Genomic DNA, 21,382 nt, shown 5'->3' on the forward strand with positions numbered 1-21,382 from the left:
TTGAGCAACTACAATTTTAATTATTAGGTTTTATATTACAAACATGTATTAAGTTCATTAATGTATACACCTATTCAGAACCATTTATGATCATTTTCTATTATTTTCTTGTGACTGTGTATACTTAACATTGTTGGTGAACATTTTGATTGTTATAATTAGATGTTACTTTTAAGTTGGCTCATATAAAAAATCCAGAATTCAGAAACAAAGTAGTGGCTTATTAAACACATTCAGTAGCGTCAGCACATCCATACATGTATTTGACTCTTTAAACAGACATATTCCATCGTAAAATTTATGTTATCATTATATTATACATGTTATAGTTACATTTGCATAACAACCATAATTACAGATAAAAGAATACAATGTAATTGTATGTTAAATTTTGTTTTTCAGAAAATTTGTCGAGAGTGTGAAAGATGTTTTTGTTCAAATTGTGTACATAGATTATCACTTAAAGGACAGAATAAGGAGACGTTTCGTCAGTGTAAGAAATGTCGTATCTTACTGACTGGTACCTTTACACGACAGGAACTTGTTAAGTGGAAAGTTAAAGATTTAAAATGTTTGCTAATGAAACGAAATATTTCTACCGATGGTTGTAGAGAAAAACAGGAACTAATTGATCTCATTGTGATAAATTTTGGTCACATGACTCGGAATGATGACGTAGAAGAAAGAAGTGTAAGTATTTAATAGATATAAGAAGATGTGGTATGAGTGCCAATGAAACAACTCTCCATCCGAGTCACAATTAGTAAAAGTAAACCATTAAAGGTCAAAGTACACAACACAGAGCCTTGGCTCAAACCAAAAAGCAAGCTATAAAGGGCCTCAAACGTGACTAGGGTAAAACCATTCAAACTGGAAAAAGTTTGGTAAGCAGTTATTTTTTTAGTGGCACTTCATGAATCTGGATTAAAAGTTAAAAACAATATCATCCAATATTCTTAACTGAACAGATTATTTCAATTTATAAAGCAATTTTAACATAATCACATTTTATTACGTGTATAAAAAAATGAAACATTAATTTAAAGTTATTGTCTGCCAAATACTGATATGTGCAAATAAAGGCAACAGTAGTATATCACTGTTTAAAAGTCATGAATTGATTGAGAGAAAACAAATCTGGGTTACTTACTAAAACTGACGTAAACACATCAACTATAAGAAACAACAGAAACACTGAAGTGCAACAAAAAAACAAACCTACAATGCAACTCACACAGAAACGAACTATAAGATAACAATTGCCATTTTCCTGACTTAATACAGGACATTTTAAGAAAAATTGGTGGGTTGGACCTGTTTTGTGGCTAGCCAAACCTCACGCTTTTATGGCAATGTTAAATATAACACTAAAATGACAACATTACATGACAGGACTACAGTACAAATAAATGCAAGAACATTCAGGACAGAGAAATACACAAATAAACATTACAATAGGACATTTTAACATGCTTTTTCAAATAGGACTGTTATCTATTTTAGGATACTGAAAGTGTAATATCAGTAGATAACCCAGGTCAGACACCAAGACCACCTCAGTCATCTTCCGTCCCTACCAATGGTGGAATACCAGGCCAGGTTCCTCAGAGGACCACTTCACCAAGACAGGAAACAGATGAAGATAGGACAGCAAGGTTACGACAGAGACAGCATGAAGAATTGAGACAATCAGAGGAGGTTTTACGTCCAGTAATCAATGCTGATCCTGATCATTCAGTAAATACTAATGACTTAAAAAAAGAGGATATTAAAATCCTGAGCTATTGACTGTATTACATGTATTTAAAAAAACCTGTAAACTGTAAGACCAGCAAATTTGTTATGTGCCCTACCTACGATAGTAGAGAGGCATTATCTTTTCTGGTCTGTGGGTCCTTTTGTTTGTTCGTCTGTTCGGCTTCAGGTTAAAAAAATAAAATCATCGAGGTAGTTCTTGATGAAGGTGAAGTCCAATCAACTTAAGACTTAGTACACATGTTCCCTATGATATGATCTTTCTAATCTAAATGCCAAATTAGATTTTTTACCCCAATTTCACGGTCCACTTAACATAGAAAATGATAGTGTGAGTGGGGCATCTGTGTACTATGGACACATTCTTGTTTGTAAATTCATTTCGTTTTTAGATTTCGGTGCTTAATCCGTAACAGAAAACAAAGGAAATATAATATATGGGTAATATGTAAATGAGTTCGAAAACCACCAAAAACAAGTTGAAACAAAAAATAACAAACAAAAACACTATGTAACAATCACTAAAACATGTTCTCCATAGTAAAATGTCAAAATTGTCACTACATAAACAACATGAATTTAGAAATACATGTATTCAGAATATTATGTCTGAGTATGTCTTTATGTAGGCTGTTTCTGTCAAAGTGCAAGCCAGCACATCTATAATATTTTTTTGGTGTGTCTGCTATCTTTCCTAATGCGCAAGTTTTTTGTTTTGTTTATGGAAGTTAGAACATTTATCAATAATTCAAGTGTAACATATAAAATGATTCATATTTGAATTTTCAGAAAGATAAAAAGGATCCTAACCAGACCAAAAGAATGAATATAAGTGATATAGAGACTTTAGAAGCAATAGACAATCTTAGTGTGAAGGAAATGAAAGAATTATTATTTAGAAGTTTTGTTGATTACAAAGGTTGTGTAGAAAAAGAGGAACTGAAGAATAAAGTCATCAGATTATGGAAGGAACATAAAAATAACGAAGAAAAGGGTAATTAACTACAGACTGAATTATATATCATCTCAAAATTAATCATTTACCTTTTAAACCCGTTTTAGAATAATAACTTTGTATGACTCACCTGTTATTTGTCTGATATATTTGTTACATCTTTTATGACTAAAGAATATTTTGTAGACCTTCAGTTCTTTAGCCATGTAATAAGATATATGATGCCAATGTTAGTGTGCTAGACGTGTTCTGTGAATGTTCTCAATCAGATATTATCAAGACACTAGACCGTTGGTTTTCCCGTTTGAATGGTTTTGGACTTGTAATTTTTGGGCCCTTTATAGCTTGTTGTTCGGTGTGAGCCAAGGCTCCGTGTTGAAGGCCGTACATTGACCTATAATGGTTTACTTTTATAAATTGTTATTTGGATGGAGAGTTGTCTCATTGGCACTCGCACCACATCTTCCTATATCTAAGTACTTTATTGCATTGATTTCCCTTGGCTATATCTCCCTGTTCAGTAGCTCCATTAATGATATTATACTAGTTTCACTGCATTGAAAGGTGAGCAGCCGATATCAGCAACATCACAGTGTCTGAGGAGACATTATCATCCACATCCCAGTGTGTAAGGAGACATTATCAGTCTTACTTTTGTCTTTCACTGTCTAAAAGAAAGGAAAAGATCAGTGATACAACAATAAACAGATAAACAGGTTTTCTACGTACTGATATTGGTATAAAAGGGCTATAATTAGTAGCTAATATTTATCAATATCAATGTGTAAAAAATATGATTATCTATCCTTATCAAGCCAAATATACTTTTGAATTAAACACAATTCACCAAAGGAAAGCGCCTTGAAATTTTTTTCTCACTTTTTATCCGTTCTTACAAAATAAAAGTCACCTTAATATTCCTTACAACATGAGTCTGTAGGCTGTATTAGATTAAGTTCAGTAACACATTTTTTTTATAAATAGATATTTATTATGGCTTATTCTATTATCATTGTCATTATTTTACATTTCAGCCAAAAAGATGGCAGATGGTAAGTTTAATGTACTGCATAAATCTATTTCTTCTTTTCTTTCATAGTAGAGGAATCAGAAATAAAAAGAATGTTGAATGCTTATAGAAGTAGAACATTTATTGATGCAACTCCAACAAAACTATGAAATTAAAGTTTTCAGGTTTGAAATTGGCTGAAACACATGTACATGTGTTTCAATCAACAAACTACTACCAAAATCTGAAAAAGGCTGATATAAATAATGATATAAGATTTTTGTATTATTCATTTTTTTTACCTAGATACCAAAGATAATGGAAAAAGACTTGTAAAATCCTACGTATAAATCAACTTATAATACCACTCTGGGGGCGGGGGTCACATATTGGAATCAACATGATCAACTTGTATGTCCATATATCTTATAAAGATTGTGGTATATTTTGAAAGACAAGTCATTTCTGGGTTTGTTTTTGTGTCTGTAAGATATGATTCTTTGAATTTTGAATTTCTGATTTTAAAATGTTTTATTTTCTTCATTTTAGAAGGTAGTGGTGGAACGAGTAATGGTAAAACCCCTGAAGATGAAGTTTGTAAGATCTGTATGGATGCAATGGTGGATTGTGTGCTGTTAGAATGTGGTCACATGGTCTCCTGCACAGAATGTGGTAAAAGACTCTCAGAATGTCCAATTTGTAGACAGTATGTTGTTAGAGTTGTTCGTACCTTTAGAAGTTAGGCCATACAAAAAATGTTTTTTTAACTTCTCATGCCAAAATTAAACACATCAGGTTAGACATGAAGGTGGGGGTTTTCTATCTTTTCTACAGAAGTATTCTTGACATCAACAAATCCATGAAGTTTGGTCACATTCTTTTCAAATTAAAATTTCACATTCAAATTTGAAATTTCAATCAATTAAAATAATGATTAATTTTTATACCTAATCGTGATTTATTTTGAAACAGTCGTCAAATGTGAAAGAATTTTCAGAATTTTTTTAGTTTTGTAATAGTAAACAGACAAAACAGGTACTAAGGAACAGAGAAGCTAATAAATTTTTTTATGGCCTAAAAGCAATCTGATATACATGTAGATTGTTTTGAAAAATCAAAAAAATTATGACTCAGGGAGTCAAATTTTATATCTTGTTAATGAGTACATGATGTTATTGTAAATGTACCTTTTGTTGAATTTTAACAATATACATTGTTTATGTATAGTTTTCAAGATTTTGTAGTTAAAGTATGTTTTGCCAATTTTTTTTCAGTATTTTGAAAAGATTAAGTATTAATGAATGTCTTTTTCTATCACATTTAATTTTTTTTTTATCCTGTCTCATCTTAGAATATCAATTCTGACAATTTTATCAAAGAAAATAACTTTTAAATAAAAAGCTGTAATTTTTGCTTCTCTCATATATCAAAGAAGGTTGTCCCTTGAAAATTCATAGTTAAAAATAATTATTTAATCTAAATATATCACTTTTAATTTAATTATTTGTTTTTGTAGAAGAATTTAACAAAAGCATAGAATAGTGCAAATTTTGTGTCTGTTAATGTTTATACTTTCAGACTTATTACACATTAATCTGTATATTAACACTATAGCCTGCATCCAAGGTTGTCAAATTTTACTATTGATGTAATGATGCTTTTCCTGTCAGAAGCAATATTTAAATTTCCACTGATCCTTAAGAGATGTTATTTGCGGTATATTTTGTTCTTTAACTTATTGTTAAGTTTGTGATAGACAAATATACCTCATTGTTAAATTTGCTTTATTTAGGTCGTGTAAATGCTCAGTTGTAAAAAAGTAAATAGAATGAAGAATTTACAGCAAATATTCTTTAAAAAGTGTGTACATAAAACAATGATGTTAAGTTTTGTTTGCTTCCGAGTTGGACAATGAAATTAAAACTATAAAATGAGCAAAAAATTAAAAAATATGGCACGAAAATAAAGAATAAAGAAAAATGGGGTGGCAAAATACAAGGAATACAGAAATGAAAGAAAAAACATCCACACTCATGTTTCACCTAGTATACACAAAAGTAAAAATTAATTTGCACTATCAATATGTTTAGCTGTAAAAGAACATGGTGAACATAACATAGAATGTTAAAGAAGTTTTAAGATTAAGGTGATGTTGTTATTGATACACGTATGTTAGAAAAACAGTGGATACATAAGATTTTGTTTGTTCATGTTTGATGTTTAGACAATTTTATTGCAGTAAGATTGTGATTGTTTTGTTGTTAAAAGCTGATTGGAAAAATCATGTTGTGGAAAACTGTTTGTGAGAGATTATAAGTTTAAAGATCCAAATTTTCAATTAAAGCACCAAATTTTATATTAGAGTTGTAAAAAAAACTTTGGTGAAACAGACTAGACTTTTATTGAAATTAGAATACATGTATATAGGTTATCTTGAAACAGACATAATTTTTTCTTGGCCTTAGCAATGAGAATACAATCATAGCATTGTGCCAAATTTTGTGTGTGTTATTCTTTTTTGGTTTGTTTTTAACTTAAACATTTTATAATTTTTAAAGAAGTGTATATGCCTAAAATGGCAAATCAATCATATTATGTCAGCATATACTTTTCAACATATAAATGAGGGCAAGTTTGTCAAAAATGTGTTAATTAAAGATAGTATCTTGAAATATTGCTTCTTATTATATGCTTACACATTTTGCTTTAGTTAAATATTTCAAGCTATGATTTGTAATGTACATCATTTATAAATAATCTTAATGCTGTAAATGCATTGCTACAGTGCAGCCATATTTTCAACAATTTTGCATTTGCATATGTGAAAGAGAAATACATTTTTCGTTCATAACACATGTACTGGTAGATTTTTATTTGTGACACAGTTTCCTGTGATAGATGTATAAATTTGTTACTTTTTTGTTTTACTTTATATATTTATTCATCATGTTGAAATGTACTAACATTATATACAATATATAAAATTTAACAAACTTACATTATATAAGATGGCAACATATTGCTTATTAAACATATAATTGATAGAACTAAACATTAAATAAAAGTTTGCTTTTAAAAAGCTTTGTTTACATGAGACAATCCAATAAAATTTACGTTAACTAGACATTATTCTATTATTTCTCTCCTCCAGATAAGAGAGACATAGTTTAAGAATGATTTCTTCCATTTACTGGTCTTTCCATACAACTGGGGCCTATGTGAGAGTTTTCGTAGTAGTTTAACTTCTGTTATCATTAGCTAGTAAACACTGATATTTTGAGTTCAAACCCTTCTCGTGCGTGTGCATTCAACTCTAATCTTCATTGACTAGGATTGTTACATTTCTTATTTAAGGTCAGTGGTTTTCTTTGACTGCTGCTTCCTACACCAGTTAAAACTGGCCGCAATTAAATAGCAGAATAGTGCTGAAAGTGGCATTAAACACCAATCAATCTTATACAACCTGGTGAGGCTGCTATTTTGTAACTTTTAGAGTAGACAGGTGTTGTTTTTGGTATGGAGGTGTATCACCATATAACTGTCAACATACAGGTTAAGTTAATGAATTATCTGATGAAGAAAAGACTCAAAGCCAACAAATTGTAAATAGATAATTATCATTGACAACCTCTCGTACTGTTACAGTCGTCTCAAACTCCTATGCTTAAAGACAATGGCCTAAATGGTAATATGTTATTTTAATTCAATAAAAGTCTTTTTTATAAGAATTGTTCTTACTTATTTACTGATGGAGTTTATTAATATGTTTTAGCTCTTTGTTAAAGTTATTAATGTTGATTATGATAATTTTATTGTTGTGCCATATGTTTAAGATGGTCCAGTTGTTGGTCATTGTGGACCTTTATTTTCTCTGTGTATGATATAAAATGTCTTGAAACACTTGTACTCATCACTAAAGGCTTGTGAAAATGTCTCAGACTATCCATTCTGGACAAAATTTTCCAACTGTGAAATCCAACAAGTATACTATATTTTTTTTTTAATTAGACGAACAGACAGTCTAAAGATCTCATTACAATATTTTCAGTTTATTTTTATAATTGCCAATTTTACTATTCATAATCACAGATTTCTCATTAGCTTAAAGGGCTTCCTTGACCTGTTGAACCTTTAAAATTCCCACCTCATTTGACTGCAGAAACAACTACTTGTCTCCCCTTAACTATGTTTGTGTCTCATGTGCCCCTCTGGAATTACGTTGATAAAGTGATAACATCAGTGATTCCGAGTGAGATGATTTCAATTTTTATATATGACAATTTTTGTCCCATTATTGTTTTGTAATAAAATACAATACCAGATTTTGAGAAAGGGTTTCCATTTTCAGATTCTCAGGAAAGTGAATGTGTTCTGATAGTGTAGAAAAATGTATCGGTTGTTATGTTTAATGTAAAGTGTTCTGAGTACAAAAACTTGTGAATGGAAGGAAAACTTGTTATATGTACATATGCCTGCTACATACATGTATTTGCTTTGATCACATATTAAAAATAACACATTCAATATTAGAATTCAGTGTATTTGATATTCATGTTGCTATCAGCAGGAATAAGTTACTGTGGATTCATTTATTATCGTGGGTGTCAATTTTTGTGGATTGTCTTGTCTTGTCTCCGTATGAACCTCCTTTAAATAGGAGCACCACCATGAGTTATGGCGTATAAAGGAGGACATTTGGAGCCTGCATCGGTACAGATTAATGTGAGCATTTGCCTACCCAATTCCCCAGCCAGGCCGTGACGGTCTTATTACCAGAAAGTTAACCTTCCCCAAACATGATACAATGCAATCAAATAAATAATACTAAGAAAAACTTGTGTTTGTGTGGCTATTTGATTTTGTGGTTTTGCCAATCACTTCATACAAAGCCTATAGAAAGTTTGTTATTCGTTAAACATTTGACCCATGAAACCCAAGAAAATTGGTATCCAACGAGTTTTAATGAATCCACAGTGGTACATGTCTCAGGTTGTATAGAATATAACTGATTCTCTGGTTAGATAGATGCCTTAAAACATGACAGGTATGATAGTCAAACATCTTTTTAATCATAGATGTTTATTTACATTACCAAATTTCACTTCTTTCATAATGAGTATTACTTAACACATATGAATTTCAGTCATATTTAAAGTAACGACAAAGAAATTAAATGTTTTATCCTATTCTAAAATAGTTTCAAGCAGATCAATTATTGTCTTACATTTGCCCTAATATCAATATGCTTGGTTAATATTTTGTATTATTGATCAATATCAGTGTTTTGTGTTTTTTGTATTTTGACCATATATTGAGTGTTTTTTGACAAATGTGATACATGTACATTACTATTTTTTTTAATGTTTACAATTATGCTTGCTATTAGAATTATATTGTTTGCAATTGTGCTTGATAATACAAGTTATATTATTTGCTAATACACATTATATTGTTTGCAGTTGTGCTTCTTATACAAATTATATTGTTTACAATTGCGCTTGCTAATACAAATTGTTTACCATATTATTTTAAGAATTATCAGTCAAGAATCATTAGTTTTGTATCTACAGTCTGCACTATTTTTTTTCATTATAGCTCACTTTTATTTTTGCAAAGGGCTGTTCCAAAAATAAATGTATGTTGGGGTGGTGGGGTGTCAAGAGGCACTTTTTATTTGACCCCACCATACATTTATTTTTAATTGGATATTTCCTTTAAATATACAAGCAAGCTTTCTTAAATATCCACCATCTATCAAATTTTAATGATGTTTTTGCAGAGATTTATAATTTATGTTGCTTAAGACCTTGTAAATTAGTTATGTATTTCTCAGATATTTATTCTAAATGTTGCGTCTGAGAACAAGATATTGGTCTAAACTGTGCATTATTTTTTTTATATATATCATTTTGTCATGTGATATTTTTGCTAGTCATTTTGATTTTGTTTTCTTTTTTATTGACAAGACTAGAATCGTGTTTTTAACACTGAATTCCCATTTTTTGACTGGGAACAGAACATATACATCACCATTAAATTTATCCACCAGTTTGTTAATCATAAGCCAAATGCTTAACTTGGGGAAAAAAGCACAAAGAAGATGGCACATTTTGCCAAGAAAAAACATAAGAAGATTTGATTTTTTTTGCAAACACCAGAACATTAAGATAGTGTACATAATTAAGACAAATAAGTGCTTAGAATTAACAAAAACACACTGAAATTCAAGTCAACAGTCTTGAAAAGATTGACAGTTAAACAGTATTAAACATTTTATTTAAATTTTATAAGATGACTTAAACTACAATCATTCATGTACATAAGAAAGTTTGTAATAGAATTGTTTTCCTAATTTTTATTGCAATTATGCTTAGACATAGTCTTACATACATTTCTTCTTCATTCCATGAATTTATAAAGCTTTTTTTTTCTGCACAATTGCATTTTAAACTTTTGGTAAAACTAAGTAAAACATAAGACTTACGCACTAGTACACTAAAAGACTATGTTATTAGTATTGAAAGGATCACAAGTCTAAAAACTTTGAAAAAAGCATGTAGTTCTGTGGATCTGTTTATTTGTGTGTGCACTAATTTTCATAATTTTAGAGAAAATTGGAAATTTTGTGAATTCTTAATTTCTACATTTTATTGCCTAAAAGCCTACACCTAGAAACTCATTTTAATGATTACATTTGGTCAATAACATTACACATATGGTGCACTGTAAATATTGCTCCCTTTAACCAATTGATTAGTCTCAAGTATGGCTTAAGTATCTTTTAATCCTTGTAGGGAAAGCTTTTGCTTAGTTATCCTGTATTACCAGACAGTCATTTATTTTGTGTTGCATTTCAACTTGGTAAACAAAATTTATTATTTCCATGTAAATTGTTGTCCATTATTTTGGTTCGTTTGGGATACATTTGCTTTATTTTGTTTGCTGTATTTTTCAAACATAACAAATCTGTCATGTAAAATTCCAGTTTATAAGTTGATAGTATATCATACCACGATATTCAGTGATTTAATGGTTAAGGGTACATGCTTTGGTAGAGATTTAGGGGCAAAAACAGTTGAAAGAAGAAATTATTGTCTGCATTTATTTTTGTGATTTTTGTAGAGGACAACAGTGAGAATCATATTATGATGTGATTTCAGGAAAGTTCTGTATACAAATAGTGTATTAGATATCAGTATGTGAGTTCTTATTGAGTGACTATCATCTGATTACATAATTCATAATAATGAAAACATCATGTAGACACAATAATTTACAAAAATTCCAATACCTGATATCAATACAGGGTTATTGTTATTTGTAATACAGTGTAACCTGTATTATCCAACACACTAGGAGACCATGAAAAAATGTTGAATTAAGCAGGGTGTCTGAACACTCAGGTGTATTTGCATGGATAGGCATTTTTTTTTGGACCATAAAAATGTGTTAGTTAAAGCAAGATGTTGGAATACTCAGGTGTTGGATTAAGCAGGTTACACTGTAATATAAACAAGTAGAATTGTATTGATTTATTTTACCATGTTATTTTATCTCTGCTTTGCTATTGTAACGAACCAGACAAGTATAGTGCAATGACAGAGTTTATTTTTGTTCTTTTAAGTAGTCTCCCTTATGCACAGTTCTTTGAAGATTAAGATAAGAACAAAAAAAAGTCCTCTATATAATGAATGTGTATTATGGAGTAGTTAACTTTACAGTTATGAATAAGGAATCTGTATTGTAATAAACAAAGTTGGTACAGTAATGTTATTTGTAAACAATCATGCATAAAGATGTAAATTTTAACTGATTGAGCTAATAAAACATCATTTGTAAAAAAAATATGTTTATTTGTCCATATCTGTTTCCTGTTTGTTCTTGTATTGTACAAAGTTTGGGTAGCTATCAATACCTAAATATTGAGACAACACCATTTTTTTCTGCAATTTTATAAGATTATTGCAAATTATGTGACTTTGGTGAGTACTGCAATAATTCTCATTCTGAAAGCAAACAAATTAATTTGTATTCAGCTTTTCAAGTTATGGCAATAATTATTTTTGCATTTTGGTCTGTTATAGCAAAATAACAGTAAATAGATGCATGCAATTAGTTCTGAATTTACAGTAAATGATCTGGGGCGTAGCTGGGTCCTTTTGAAGTGCACGCCAACCAGGGGGGGGGGGGGATTGCCCCCCCCCCCCCCCCAAGGTTTTTTTGGCTAGACGCAAAATGGTGCGTTCTGAGGGCCTAAAATTGGTTTGATAGCAAATTATTAAGACTGTATTTAATAATTTTTTATTGAGAAACATCAAAAATCTGCCCTTCGTTTTTTAGCTGCAACAAAAACGTTCATGGCCTTGTCTAAGTTTACCTGAAAATCACGGTGGATGTGCATTAAACCCAAAGCTGACAATCTGTCATTTCTCATTGTGGAACGGATGTACGTTTTCAAACCTTTCAGTACGCTAGACGACCTTTCAGCTGTAGCACTAGCAACGGACATTGTTAGAACACACAGTATTAATTGTATCAATAGACGGATACAATGCGGGATTAACGATATCAAGCGTTTGACACAGTGTTGTCGGCACTTTATCACTAGGTAGGATTCGACAGCGAGCTCGCCAGCGTTCAACCTCTCTCTTGAAGTCTTGAATGCGTTGACGCCTTATTTCGACAGGAAGGTGTCAAAACAGAACAATATGAAGTAGCCTTTCAAAATATCACAATAATTTAAAGAGGGAATTCAGATTACCATGATTACCGTTATCGTAATTTACGTATAAAAGAGGGGCGAAAGATACCAAAGGGACAGTCAAACTTGTATAAAGGTTACTGTAATTCATTAAATTGTTCAGGGTCGGATCCAAAGTTGCGAGATAAAAATGGAACAAAAGTCAATTGGTTATGTTTTGCCAAAATTATGTACGAAATTTACAACCCTTATATCCAAACAAAGACGTGGGTTTACAACCCCTGCAGCCCTGTGAGTTCCACGAAGCGCATTATATATTTTTTTTTATTGAAATAGAGTTAATATACCTTGTCAGAAATTTGAAGGTGTGGACATCTTTCCATTTGTCGGTCAAAAGTTGTAATTTTACATCTTTTCCTAAGGATGTCGAATCTTTCAACAAAGAAATATCTGGATAAGATGGTCCCAGATTTTTTTGTACTGTCTTTGACATTGACACTGATGTGGCGCTAAAGCTAAGTTCTGACATCGTCAATTTGTGACGTTTCAGAGTCTATATTGTCCTGATTTGTTGCTGGTTGTGTTTCTGCATGACTATCACTATTGGTACTGTTAGTAGGATTTTTAGTGAAAAAATCGTCTAAAGTTTGCCATTTAGGCTTGTCACGCTTTGAACTGCTCAAGTTTATGTTGCTTTTTATGCTTTTTACGTTGAGTACCAGAAAATTCACGCAAATAAATTAAAAACGATTTCGGTCAGAGTTGATTTTACATATTGAAATATAATTGTGACGTTATTAAAATAGTTATACTGTATCGTTTTCTAATTTGCTTGGTTAAGTTAAATTTTATATTTCGTTATTACTAGTTTGTATTTTTATTTTATTTTCCGGCGTAAATAATTTTTTTAGACCCCACGATGTGCACGCCATGGCGTGACAGCGTATATGGAGCTACGCCCCAGATGATTTTAACAATTGTTATGCCAATGACATGGGGAAAAAATAAAGAAAACAATACAAAGGAGACAATAAAGAACCAAAAGTCTAATAAAAACTGACAACACCATTGGCAAATACAAAAAGGACAAAAAGAAAATCCACAAAACACAAAAACACAGAAAATTTATGGTTAAAAGACATTTAACAGATGAGAATAATAACTTTAGGACAGAAGAGATGATTTCAGTTTCCCAATTGTGAACATTCCATTTCTATGAAGCAGCACTCTGCTCCTTCCATTTCTATGAAGCAGCAGTCCATCAGAGCCTGCATATTTACCATATATCTCTCAGTTGATATGATATTCTCAGGCTTTTATTTCCTTTTATGATTTCCTTGATCTAGAACTGCTCCTAACAAGGAAGCTATTTAACCAAGAGGTTCAAGTGGTGAAGTTGAAATCATCCCTCCAAAGGTTTTACAGACACCATTTCAAGTTTGTTTGATTGTTTTAAAGTATTATTTTCACAGATAATGACAGATCTGTTCTAATTGTTTGAAACATTAAATATGTATCCTCTTTTCCGCGAAAGTGGACTACGGAATTTGAATTATCACAGGGTGTGACTGTATTTACACGAGCTTCTAGATGGGTGCCATGTGCAGTCCAGGATCTTCTTATCTTCCAGAACACTAGATCACCCCTGTTTTTGGTGGTTTTGCTTTGCTACGTCTTAACTTTTCTATGTTGTGAAATGATGTTTGTTTATTGAGAATTTTTCGCTCTTGCATTGCCAACATTTTTTTTAATTACGCGTTTGATATCCATTTAGTACCGTCTGTCTCTCTTTTAACACAACCAAATACTAGATTGAGTTGAACTTATGTTCTCAAGAAAGTGAAGGCAATTCCTATTCTACTGTTGGATCCTGCCATGTTACTAATAGGTTCAGTCATGAACATGTTCTTTTCTTATTCCATTATGTATTTCAGCTTAAGTTTTGTTTCATTGAATCTTGTGAATGTTTACCAGTTGTAACTACTATATCCTATTGCTGCACATAATCTGTCTTGCACTGTTGACATCTCTTACTTTTAGAAAAGTGTAATATAAGATTATTTTTTTAAATGTTTGATAAACGGATCTTGCTTTCAGTGAATATCATGACATTTTCACAGAAACATATGCAGAGAGATGAGAGTAAGGCCACGAATTTCGTTTCTGTCATTACTTCATACAGTATTAACATGATTGTTGTTTGCTTAACATGTAGTGGCAATTATTTGATGTGTATATATGCCTTTAAATGCTTGTTTGCTTAAAATCCAATGGCACATATATTATGTGTATGCCTCTACATGCTTGTTGTGTGTTTACCATCCAGCAGCAAATATTTGATGTGTATGCCTTTACATGAATTGTGTGTGCTGACCATTCAGTGTCAAATATTTGATGTGTATGCCTTAATATGATTTTTGTTTGCTTAACGTCCAGTGGCAAACATTTGATGCGTATGCCTTTACATGCTTGTGTGTTTTTATCTAGTGGCAAATAGTTGATGCCTACGCCTTCACATGATCCTAGTTTACCTTACATTCTTTATATGGCAAATTTGTCAAGTGTTTTTTCTTTTCATGCTTGTTGCTTTCATGACATCAAATGCTATATATGTTTGCCTTTACGGTACTGAACATATATTTGAAATGTATGTCAAAGTTAAATGATATGGTTTATGTACTAAGAAACATGTATCTAGAACTCTCTGCAGCCACGTGTGGTCAGTATGGGGACGTAGAGAGAGTGTCACGCTCTCTGCAGCCACATGTGGTCAATATGTGTACGTAGAGAGAGTGTTACGCTCTCTGCAGCCACGTGTGGTCAGTATGGGGACGTAGAGAGAGTGTCACGCTCTCTGCAGCCACGTGTGGTCAATATGTGTACGTAGAGAGAGTGTTACGCTCTCTGCAGCCACGTGTGGTCAGTATGGGGACATAGAGAGAATGTCACGCTCTCTGCAGCCACATGTGGTCAATATGTGTACGTAGAGAGAGTGTTACGCTCTCTGCAGCCACGTGTGGTCAGTATGGGGACGTAGAGAGAGTGTCACGCTCTCTGCAGCCACATGTGGTCAGTATGGGGACGTAGAGAGAGTGTCACGCTCTCTGCAGCCACATGTGGTCAATATGTGTACGTAGAGAGAGTGTTACGCTCTCTGCAGCCACGTGTGGTCAGTATGGGGACATAGAGAGAATGTCACGCTCTCTGCAGTCACGTGTGGTCAATATGTGTACGTAGAGAGAGTGTCACGCTCTCTGCAGCCACATGTGGTCAGTATGGGGACGTAGAGAGAGTGTTACGCTCTCTGCAGCCACGTGTGGTCAGTATGGGGACGTAGAGAGAGTGTCACGCTCTCTGCAGCCACATGTGGTCAATATGTGTACGTAGAGAGAGTGTTACGCTCTCTGCAGCCACGTGTGGTCAGTATGGGGACGTAGAGAGAGTGTCACGCTCTCTGCAGCCACGTGTGGTCAATATGTGTACGTAGAGAGAGTGTCACGCTCTCTGCAGCCACGTGTGGTCAATATGTGCACGTAGAGAGAGTGTCACGCTCTCTGCAGCCACGTGTGGTCAATATGTGCACGTAGAGAGAGTGTCACGCTCTCTGCAGCCACATGTGGTCAATATGTGTACGTAGAGAGAGTGTTACGCTCTCTGCAGCCACGTGTGGTCAGTATGGGGACGTAGAGAGAGTGTCACGCTCTCTGCAGCCAAGTGTGGTCAATATGTGTACGTAGAGAGAGTGTCACGCTCTCTGCAGCCACGTGTGGTCAATATGTGTACGTAGAGAGAGTGTCACGCTCTCTGCAGCCACGTGTGGTCAGTATGTGTACGTAGAGAGAGTGTCACGCTCTCTGCACGTTAAGAATCCTTATTCATAGTGATCGGCAACACTTTGAGCGGTCCGTACGTAACTGCAAGTTGCCCTTGGCATCACATTCATGATTAAGTAACTTATAAAACTAAATATTACATTTTCATGATTTTATTATTTTCTCAATTACTATAGATAAATGTCAACTATATTTCAATTTAGCAAACATCAGTTGTGCAAGCGAAATATTACTTATGTTAAATTTTGCTTATCAAACTTTGCATCGAGCTTACCAAATACTGTTAAACTTATAAGCACTTTTACCATATGCTAAGAAGTTTATAAGATTTTAGGATTGTGTTGGCATTGTGAATCATCCCATTTTGAATACATGGAAATAAGCTGAAATAATAAAGACTTTTCAAAGAAACAACAGGGAAGGGGATGTTTCATGTTCGAAGCGCCAATATATGTTTCAAACTTAAAATACTCTTACCTTAAGAGAGGGGCGAAAGCTACCTGACGGACAGTCAAACTCATAGAATGAAAATAAACTGACAACTCCATTAACCTTTATTTCATCATTTGAAGCTGAATCTAATGAAGAAAAAAAATATGATAATCAACATGTTAAGATAAATCTCAGACAATAGAAAAATGCTATGCAGCACTTCACATGGCAATTGTAGAATTTTATACGTTTTAATACAAAGTTGTTTTAAATTACAGAAACTCAAGTTAATGTCTTCTCTTTCAGGCAGAAAATCGAGTAAAATATTAAAGTTTCCTCTTTCATCACATTTCCAAGCTTCAGTGTCAAAAATAAAGATCAGGAATTGCATAAATAAATTGAAATACTAATCTATGATATATGACTGCCATCTTTTTAGTGTTACACCTTTTTGCAGACCTTTGCAGTTGGAATCTTCATTCATTCATGATTGTGATATGGCATATAACTTTTGGTTACATTTTTAGGATCTCAAAGTATTTAAGGGCATTCGTGATTCTGTGAGTTTTCTCTGTTTTAAATAATAAATGGCTCTGGTGTGAAAACATTCAGGGGAAAACTGCACATGTCCTTTCTCCGTTTGACGCCATAAGTAATAAACCGATTCTTAGATTACATCTAAATTGTATCCAACAATATTCGAAGAAGAAAAAAAGGCAAACATTTTCAGAATCATTTTAATAAAACTAATTTAACTCGTTCTTGTCACGTTAATTATGCTCTCCTGGACCATAAATTAGTCAAAGGTGAAGTTGCACTGATATACAAAGCATTATCAACGAGGGCCCTCATGGGGTTTTTGATTATGTGATTACTTGACCGTTTTTTTAATGATTATTTGATTACTAAGCCAAATATTTCATGATTATTTGATTACCTAGGACTATATTTTTAGTTTATGATTATTTGATTACTAAAGATAAGCAAATATTTAATGATTATGTGATTATATTGGCAAAAAAATGGTGATTATGTGATTACTAGGACCCCCCCCCCATGAGGGGCCTCATCAACAGCAGCGCTACACAATAATACATGTCATGACATTGATGTTTGCAAAACTGAGGGGGGAGGGGGGAATTAAGAGGGGACGGAATACCAAACCCTATTGCAAACACTTTTGTCGCGGCATGTTTGTCTTAAAGTATTAGTTTAACGTGGAGACCATATGTTAAATCCAATATCAGAAAATCTATGGGTATTTTATTGGACTGATGCAAACAAACACTCCAATAAAACTGCCAAAGAGTATTGATCTCGTTTGATGCCAGAAATAATATATTGAACGGATACCTTCACGGTGACTGTTAAGGGTATGTATAGGTTATTATATATTATTGTATCATAGAAGTGTAGGTATATAACGGTATGTAGCGTTAAACTTGGATTTAAATTTATATTCAAAATTTACATATTTAGTTTTTTCTGTGTTCCCGAAGTAAACTTCGTTTTTGCATTTCCATTTCTAAACAAGATGAGTTTGTCCCATTATACCTACACGAAATAGAATATATACCTTATACTATAGTAGTGGTAAAACTTTTGACCGAATCTGATTATAATAATTTTTGTGGTTGAAAGTTTAACTTTAGTGTAACATTTCCCGATTTATGAAGACAGGCACATGCACATATGTGTTTTCTAGGAAAATTCGACAAGTTCAATGATTTCTTCCACAATGAGAAATTGTTTATTTGAATACCTTTGCTGCGTCAATGTTGTGCCAGAGACAATGTTGAAACATTCCTGGGTACAGCAAAAGAACTTATTATAGCATGAGAGAGAGAAAATGGAACTCCTGACCAAATGAGGCAAGATGACTGTTAGCTTTTTCTGTTTTAGTCATTTCAAAACTGTATGTCTACTTCGTGTTTTCCCCCTCAAAATCGACATGTATATACACAAATATTTGGTAGCATGCATGGCAATGAGTTTCTTCACCGGCTGCCTATTAATCAAGTCATTGACTTAGACCGTGAGTTTCTAAGTGGCTTATTATGCCCCACCTACGATAGTAGAGGGGCATTATGTTTTCTGGTCTGTGGCTCCGTTCGTCTGTGCGTCCGTCTGTGTGTCCGTCCGTTCAGGTTAAAGTTTTTGGTCAAGGTAGTTTTTGATGAAGCTGAAGTCCAATCAACTTGAAACTTAGTAGACTTGTTGCTTATGATATGATCTTTCTAATTTTAAAGCCAAATTAGACTTTTGACCCCAATTTCACGGTCCACTGAACATAGAAAATGAAAGTGGGAGTTTCAGGTTAAAGTTTTTGGTCAACATGGTCAAGGTAGTTTTTGGTGAAGCTGAAGTCCAATCAACTTGAAACTTAGTAAACTTGTTGCTTATGATATAATCTTTTTAATTTTGAAGCCAAATTAGACTTTTGACCCCAATTTCACGGTCCACTAAACATAGAAAATGAAAGTGGGAGTTTCAGGTTAAAGTTTTTGGTCAAGGTAGTTTTTGATAAAATTGAAGTCCAATCAACTTGAAACTTAGTACATATGTTCCCTATAGTATAATCTTTCTAATTTTAATACCAAATTAGATTATTACCCAATTTCACGGTCCATGGAACATGGAAAAGGATAGTGCGAGTGGGGCATCCGTATACTTTGGACACATTCTTGTTTTTAATAATATTTTATTATTTGTTAGGGTTACGTTTATGTTTAGTGTACGTTAGGGTTAGGGTTAGGTTTAGGGCTCGGTCAACATAATTACAGAATAATAATATAAAAAATGTTCTTTTTAGCAATGTTTAGCTTTTTAAGATTTATAATAATCAAGTATTTATATAGTCATACTAAGTTCTTAATATACAAATCCTTGTAATTATACTACGGCAATACTCAACTTGAGTTTTTTTTCTGACTGAGTTGCTTACTGCGACATTACCTTTGGCTCTTTTGACTGATTTGTATTGAAGCCTCACTTGCTTGCAATGCCAAATCAAGTCATTGCTATAGTTCTTGTACGAGCTTAGTTTTTTTGAAAATTTTCTTTTTGTATGTATTGTATTTATGTATATCATGATATGCTGCTTTGGTTTTCACTCAGGTGTATTGCATGTGTTTTGTTTATATTGGTATTATATTGCTACTTTGTATAAGTTGAGTTTATTTGTTTATATGTTTATATCCATTAGTGGTTTTTAATAGATGTAAAGATCGTCTTTACTGCAGTAGGAATATTTTGAAGACCTTAACACAAAACCGGGGCCTGTAGGACATAAATTGTATATATCTGATTATTGATTGCGTCCCCTGAGAAAGAACAATAACTCTATAAGAATTTTGCGGGAAAAGACAGAGCATTGGAAATACATGTAGGTTATAAATAAATGTAGATTTAACTTGGATGGGCATTCTCAGGGTCCCAGCACCATAAATCCCATTAAATTAGAGCACATTTTTACTCGATCCAAGGATTTGTATAGTAAAAATACAAATCCTTGCTCGATCATAGGTCACTATAGGCTCACACTTGAAAATTTCAATTTCCATCCTGTTCCACTTTCACTTTTAGACATTAAACAAAAATTTAAAAATCTCACCTGCTCTTTCTCAATAACCATGATAATATTTTTTATAGTGTGGTGTACTACTTTTGGTACAAATTATATAAAAAATATAGAAAACTTCATCAGCTCCAACTCAAAGCATATATGGACATTTTTATGTTAATCCTTTTGACAGCTGATGACTAGTACTAGTTTGTAACCTTTTTCAGCTGGAACAAATCACTACTTTACTTTAAAACTCATGACCCAAATTTTTCAGCAGTGTAATTTCACCCCCCCCCCCCCCCCCTCCCCTTTTTGCTTCATATTTGTGGCATAAAAGAAAAATAGAAACTGAAAATTTAGGTTTTTATTTATAAAAACAAAAACTTTAATACTTGATTTTGTATACTATGGCACACATGAGGATGTTAAAGGCAACAATTCCCCCTAGATATCATCTGCCTAAAAGTTTATCATAATTTATGCCTTTTAAAAAGCATTTAAATTTTGGAGGCCTTTTTCTTTCAATCAGTTCCTATACATGTATATTCAATGTGGTTAGGGGACGACCATTTGATATTCTGGGGGTGGGGGGCAGGAGGATTTGTTTTTGATCGGTTATTTATTTTTGTAAACTAAGAGGACAGAATATTCATTTGCTGCACTATTGAAGCAAGATTTTTCATTTTCATTTAAGCAAGGGACTGGTTATTCATTTTCACAACTATATTTATGATATTCGAAAACATACAATTTTTAAATGATTTGTTTAATATAAATAATACATGTATAGTCAAGTCATTATGTACCATTTAATGAGAATTAATCATCATCCTCTGCAGAAATTAACCTTAGAAGCTATTATGAACAAATGATGCAAAATCATGCTTTCTGGGTGTTCCGAAGACCCTTTCTTAATCTGAAAATGCAAGTTTTGTTTTAATAATTTTGGCAATATTTTGGTCTCAAAGCAAAATGTATAAATTCAGTGTAAGACTTAAGTTTCTAGGGACAACATCAAAAGACCAATGTGCATGATAAAGCAAAAATGGAATTCACATAGTTAAGTCTGTGGCTGCTGGTTTTTTTTAAACTCATAATCAAGTTCATAACAAAATTACTAGATTACAAAAGG

At 32.7% G+C, this 21,382-nt stretch overlaps 2 protein-coding genes across 5 annotated transcripts in view; both read left to right on the top strand.

The window, feature by feature from the left end:
• The window catches only part of LOC143075156 (E3 ubiquitin-protein ligase RNF34-like), a 23,812-nt gene extending 12,248 nt beyond the window's left edge, over positions 1–11,564 (top strand). For all 4 annotated transcript variants that reach the window (XM_076250481.1, XM_076250480.1, XM_076250483.1 and 1 more), the window contains exons 3-7: positions 403–690; positions 1,504–1,737; positions 2,545–2,749; positions 3,745–3,762; positions 4,269–11,564. In XM_076250481.1, coding sequence (XP_076106596.1) covers positions 403–690; positions 1,504–1,737; positions 2,545–2,749; positions 3,745–3,762; positions 4,269–4,462 — 939 coding nt within the window. In that variant the 3' untranslated portion in view covers positions 4,463–11,564. The remainder of the gene's footprint in view (positions 1–402; positions 691–1,503; positions 1,738–2,544; positions 2,750–3,744; positions 3,763–4,268) is intronic.
• Positions 11,565–19,925: 8,361 nt separating this feature from the next.
• The window catches only part of LOC143075157 (argininosuccinate lyase-like), a 56,197-nt gene continuing 54,740 nt past the window's right edge, over positions 19,926–21,382 (top strand). The window contains exon 1 of the mRNA XM_076250484.1: positions 19,926–20,070. The gene's annotated coding sequence lies outside the window, so the exon portion shown is untranslated. The remainder of the gene's footprint in view (positions 20,071–21,382) is intronic.

The sequence above is a fragment of the Mytilus galloprovincialis genome, chromosome 5 (genome assembly GCF_965363235.1).
Source record: "Mytilus galloprovincialis chromosome 5, xbMytGall1.hap1.1, whole genome shotgun sequence".
NCBI classification, from domain to species: Eukaryota; Metazoa; Mollusca; class Bivalvia; order Mytilida; family Mytilidae; genus Mytilus; species Mytilus galloprovincialis.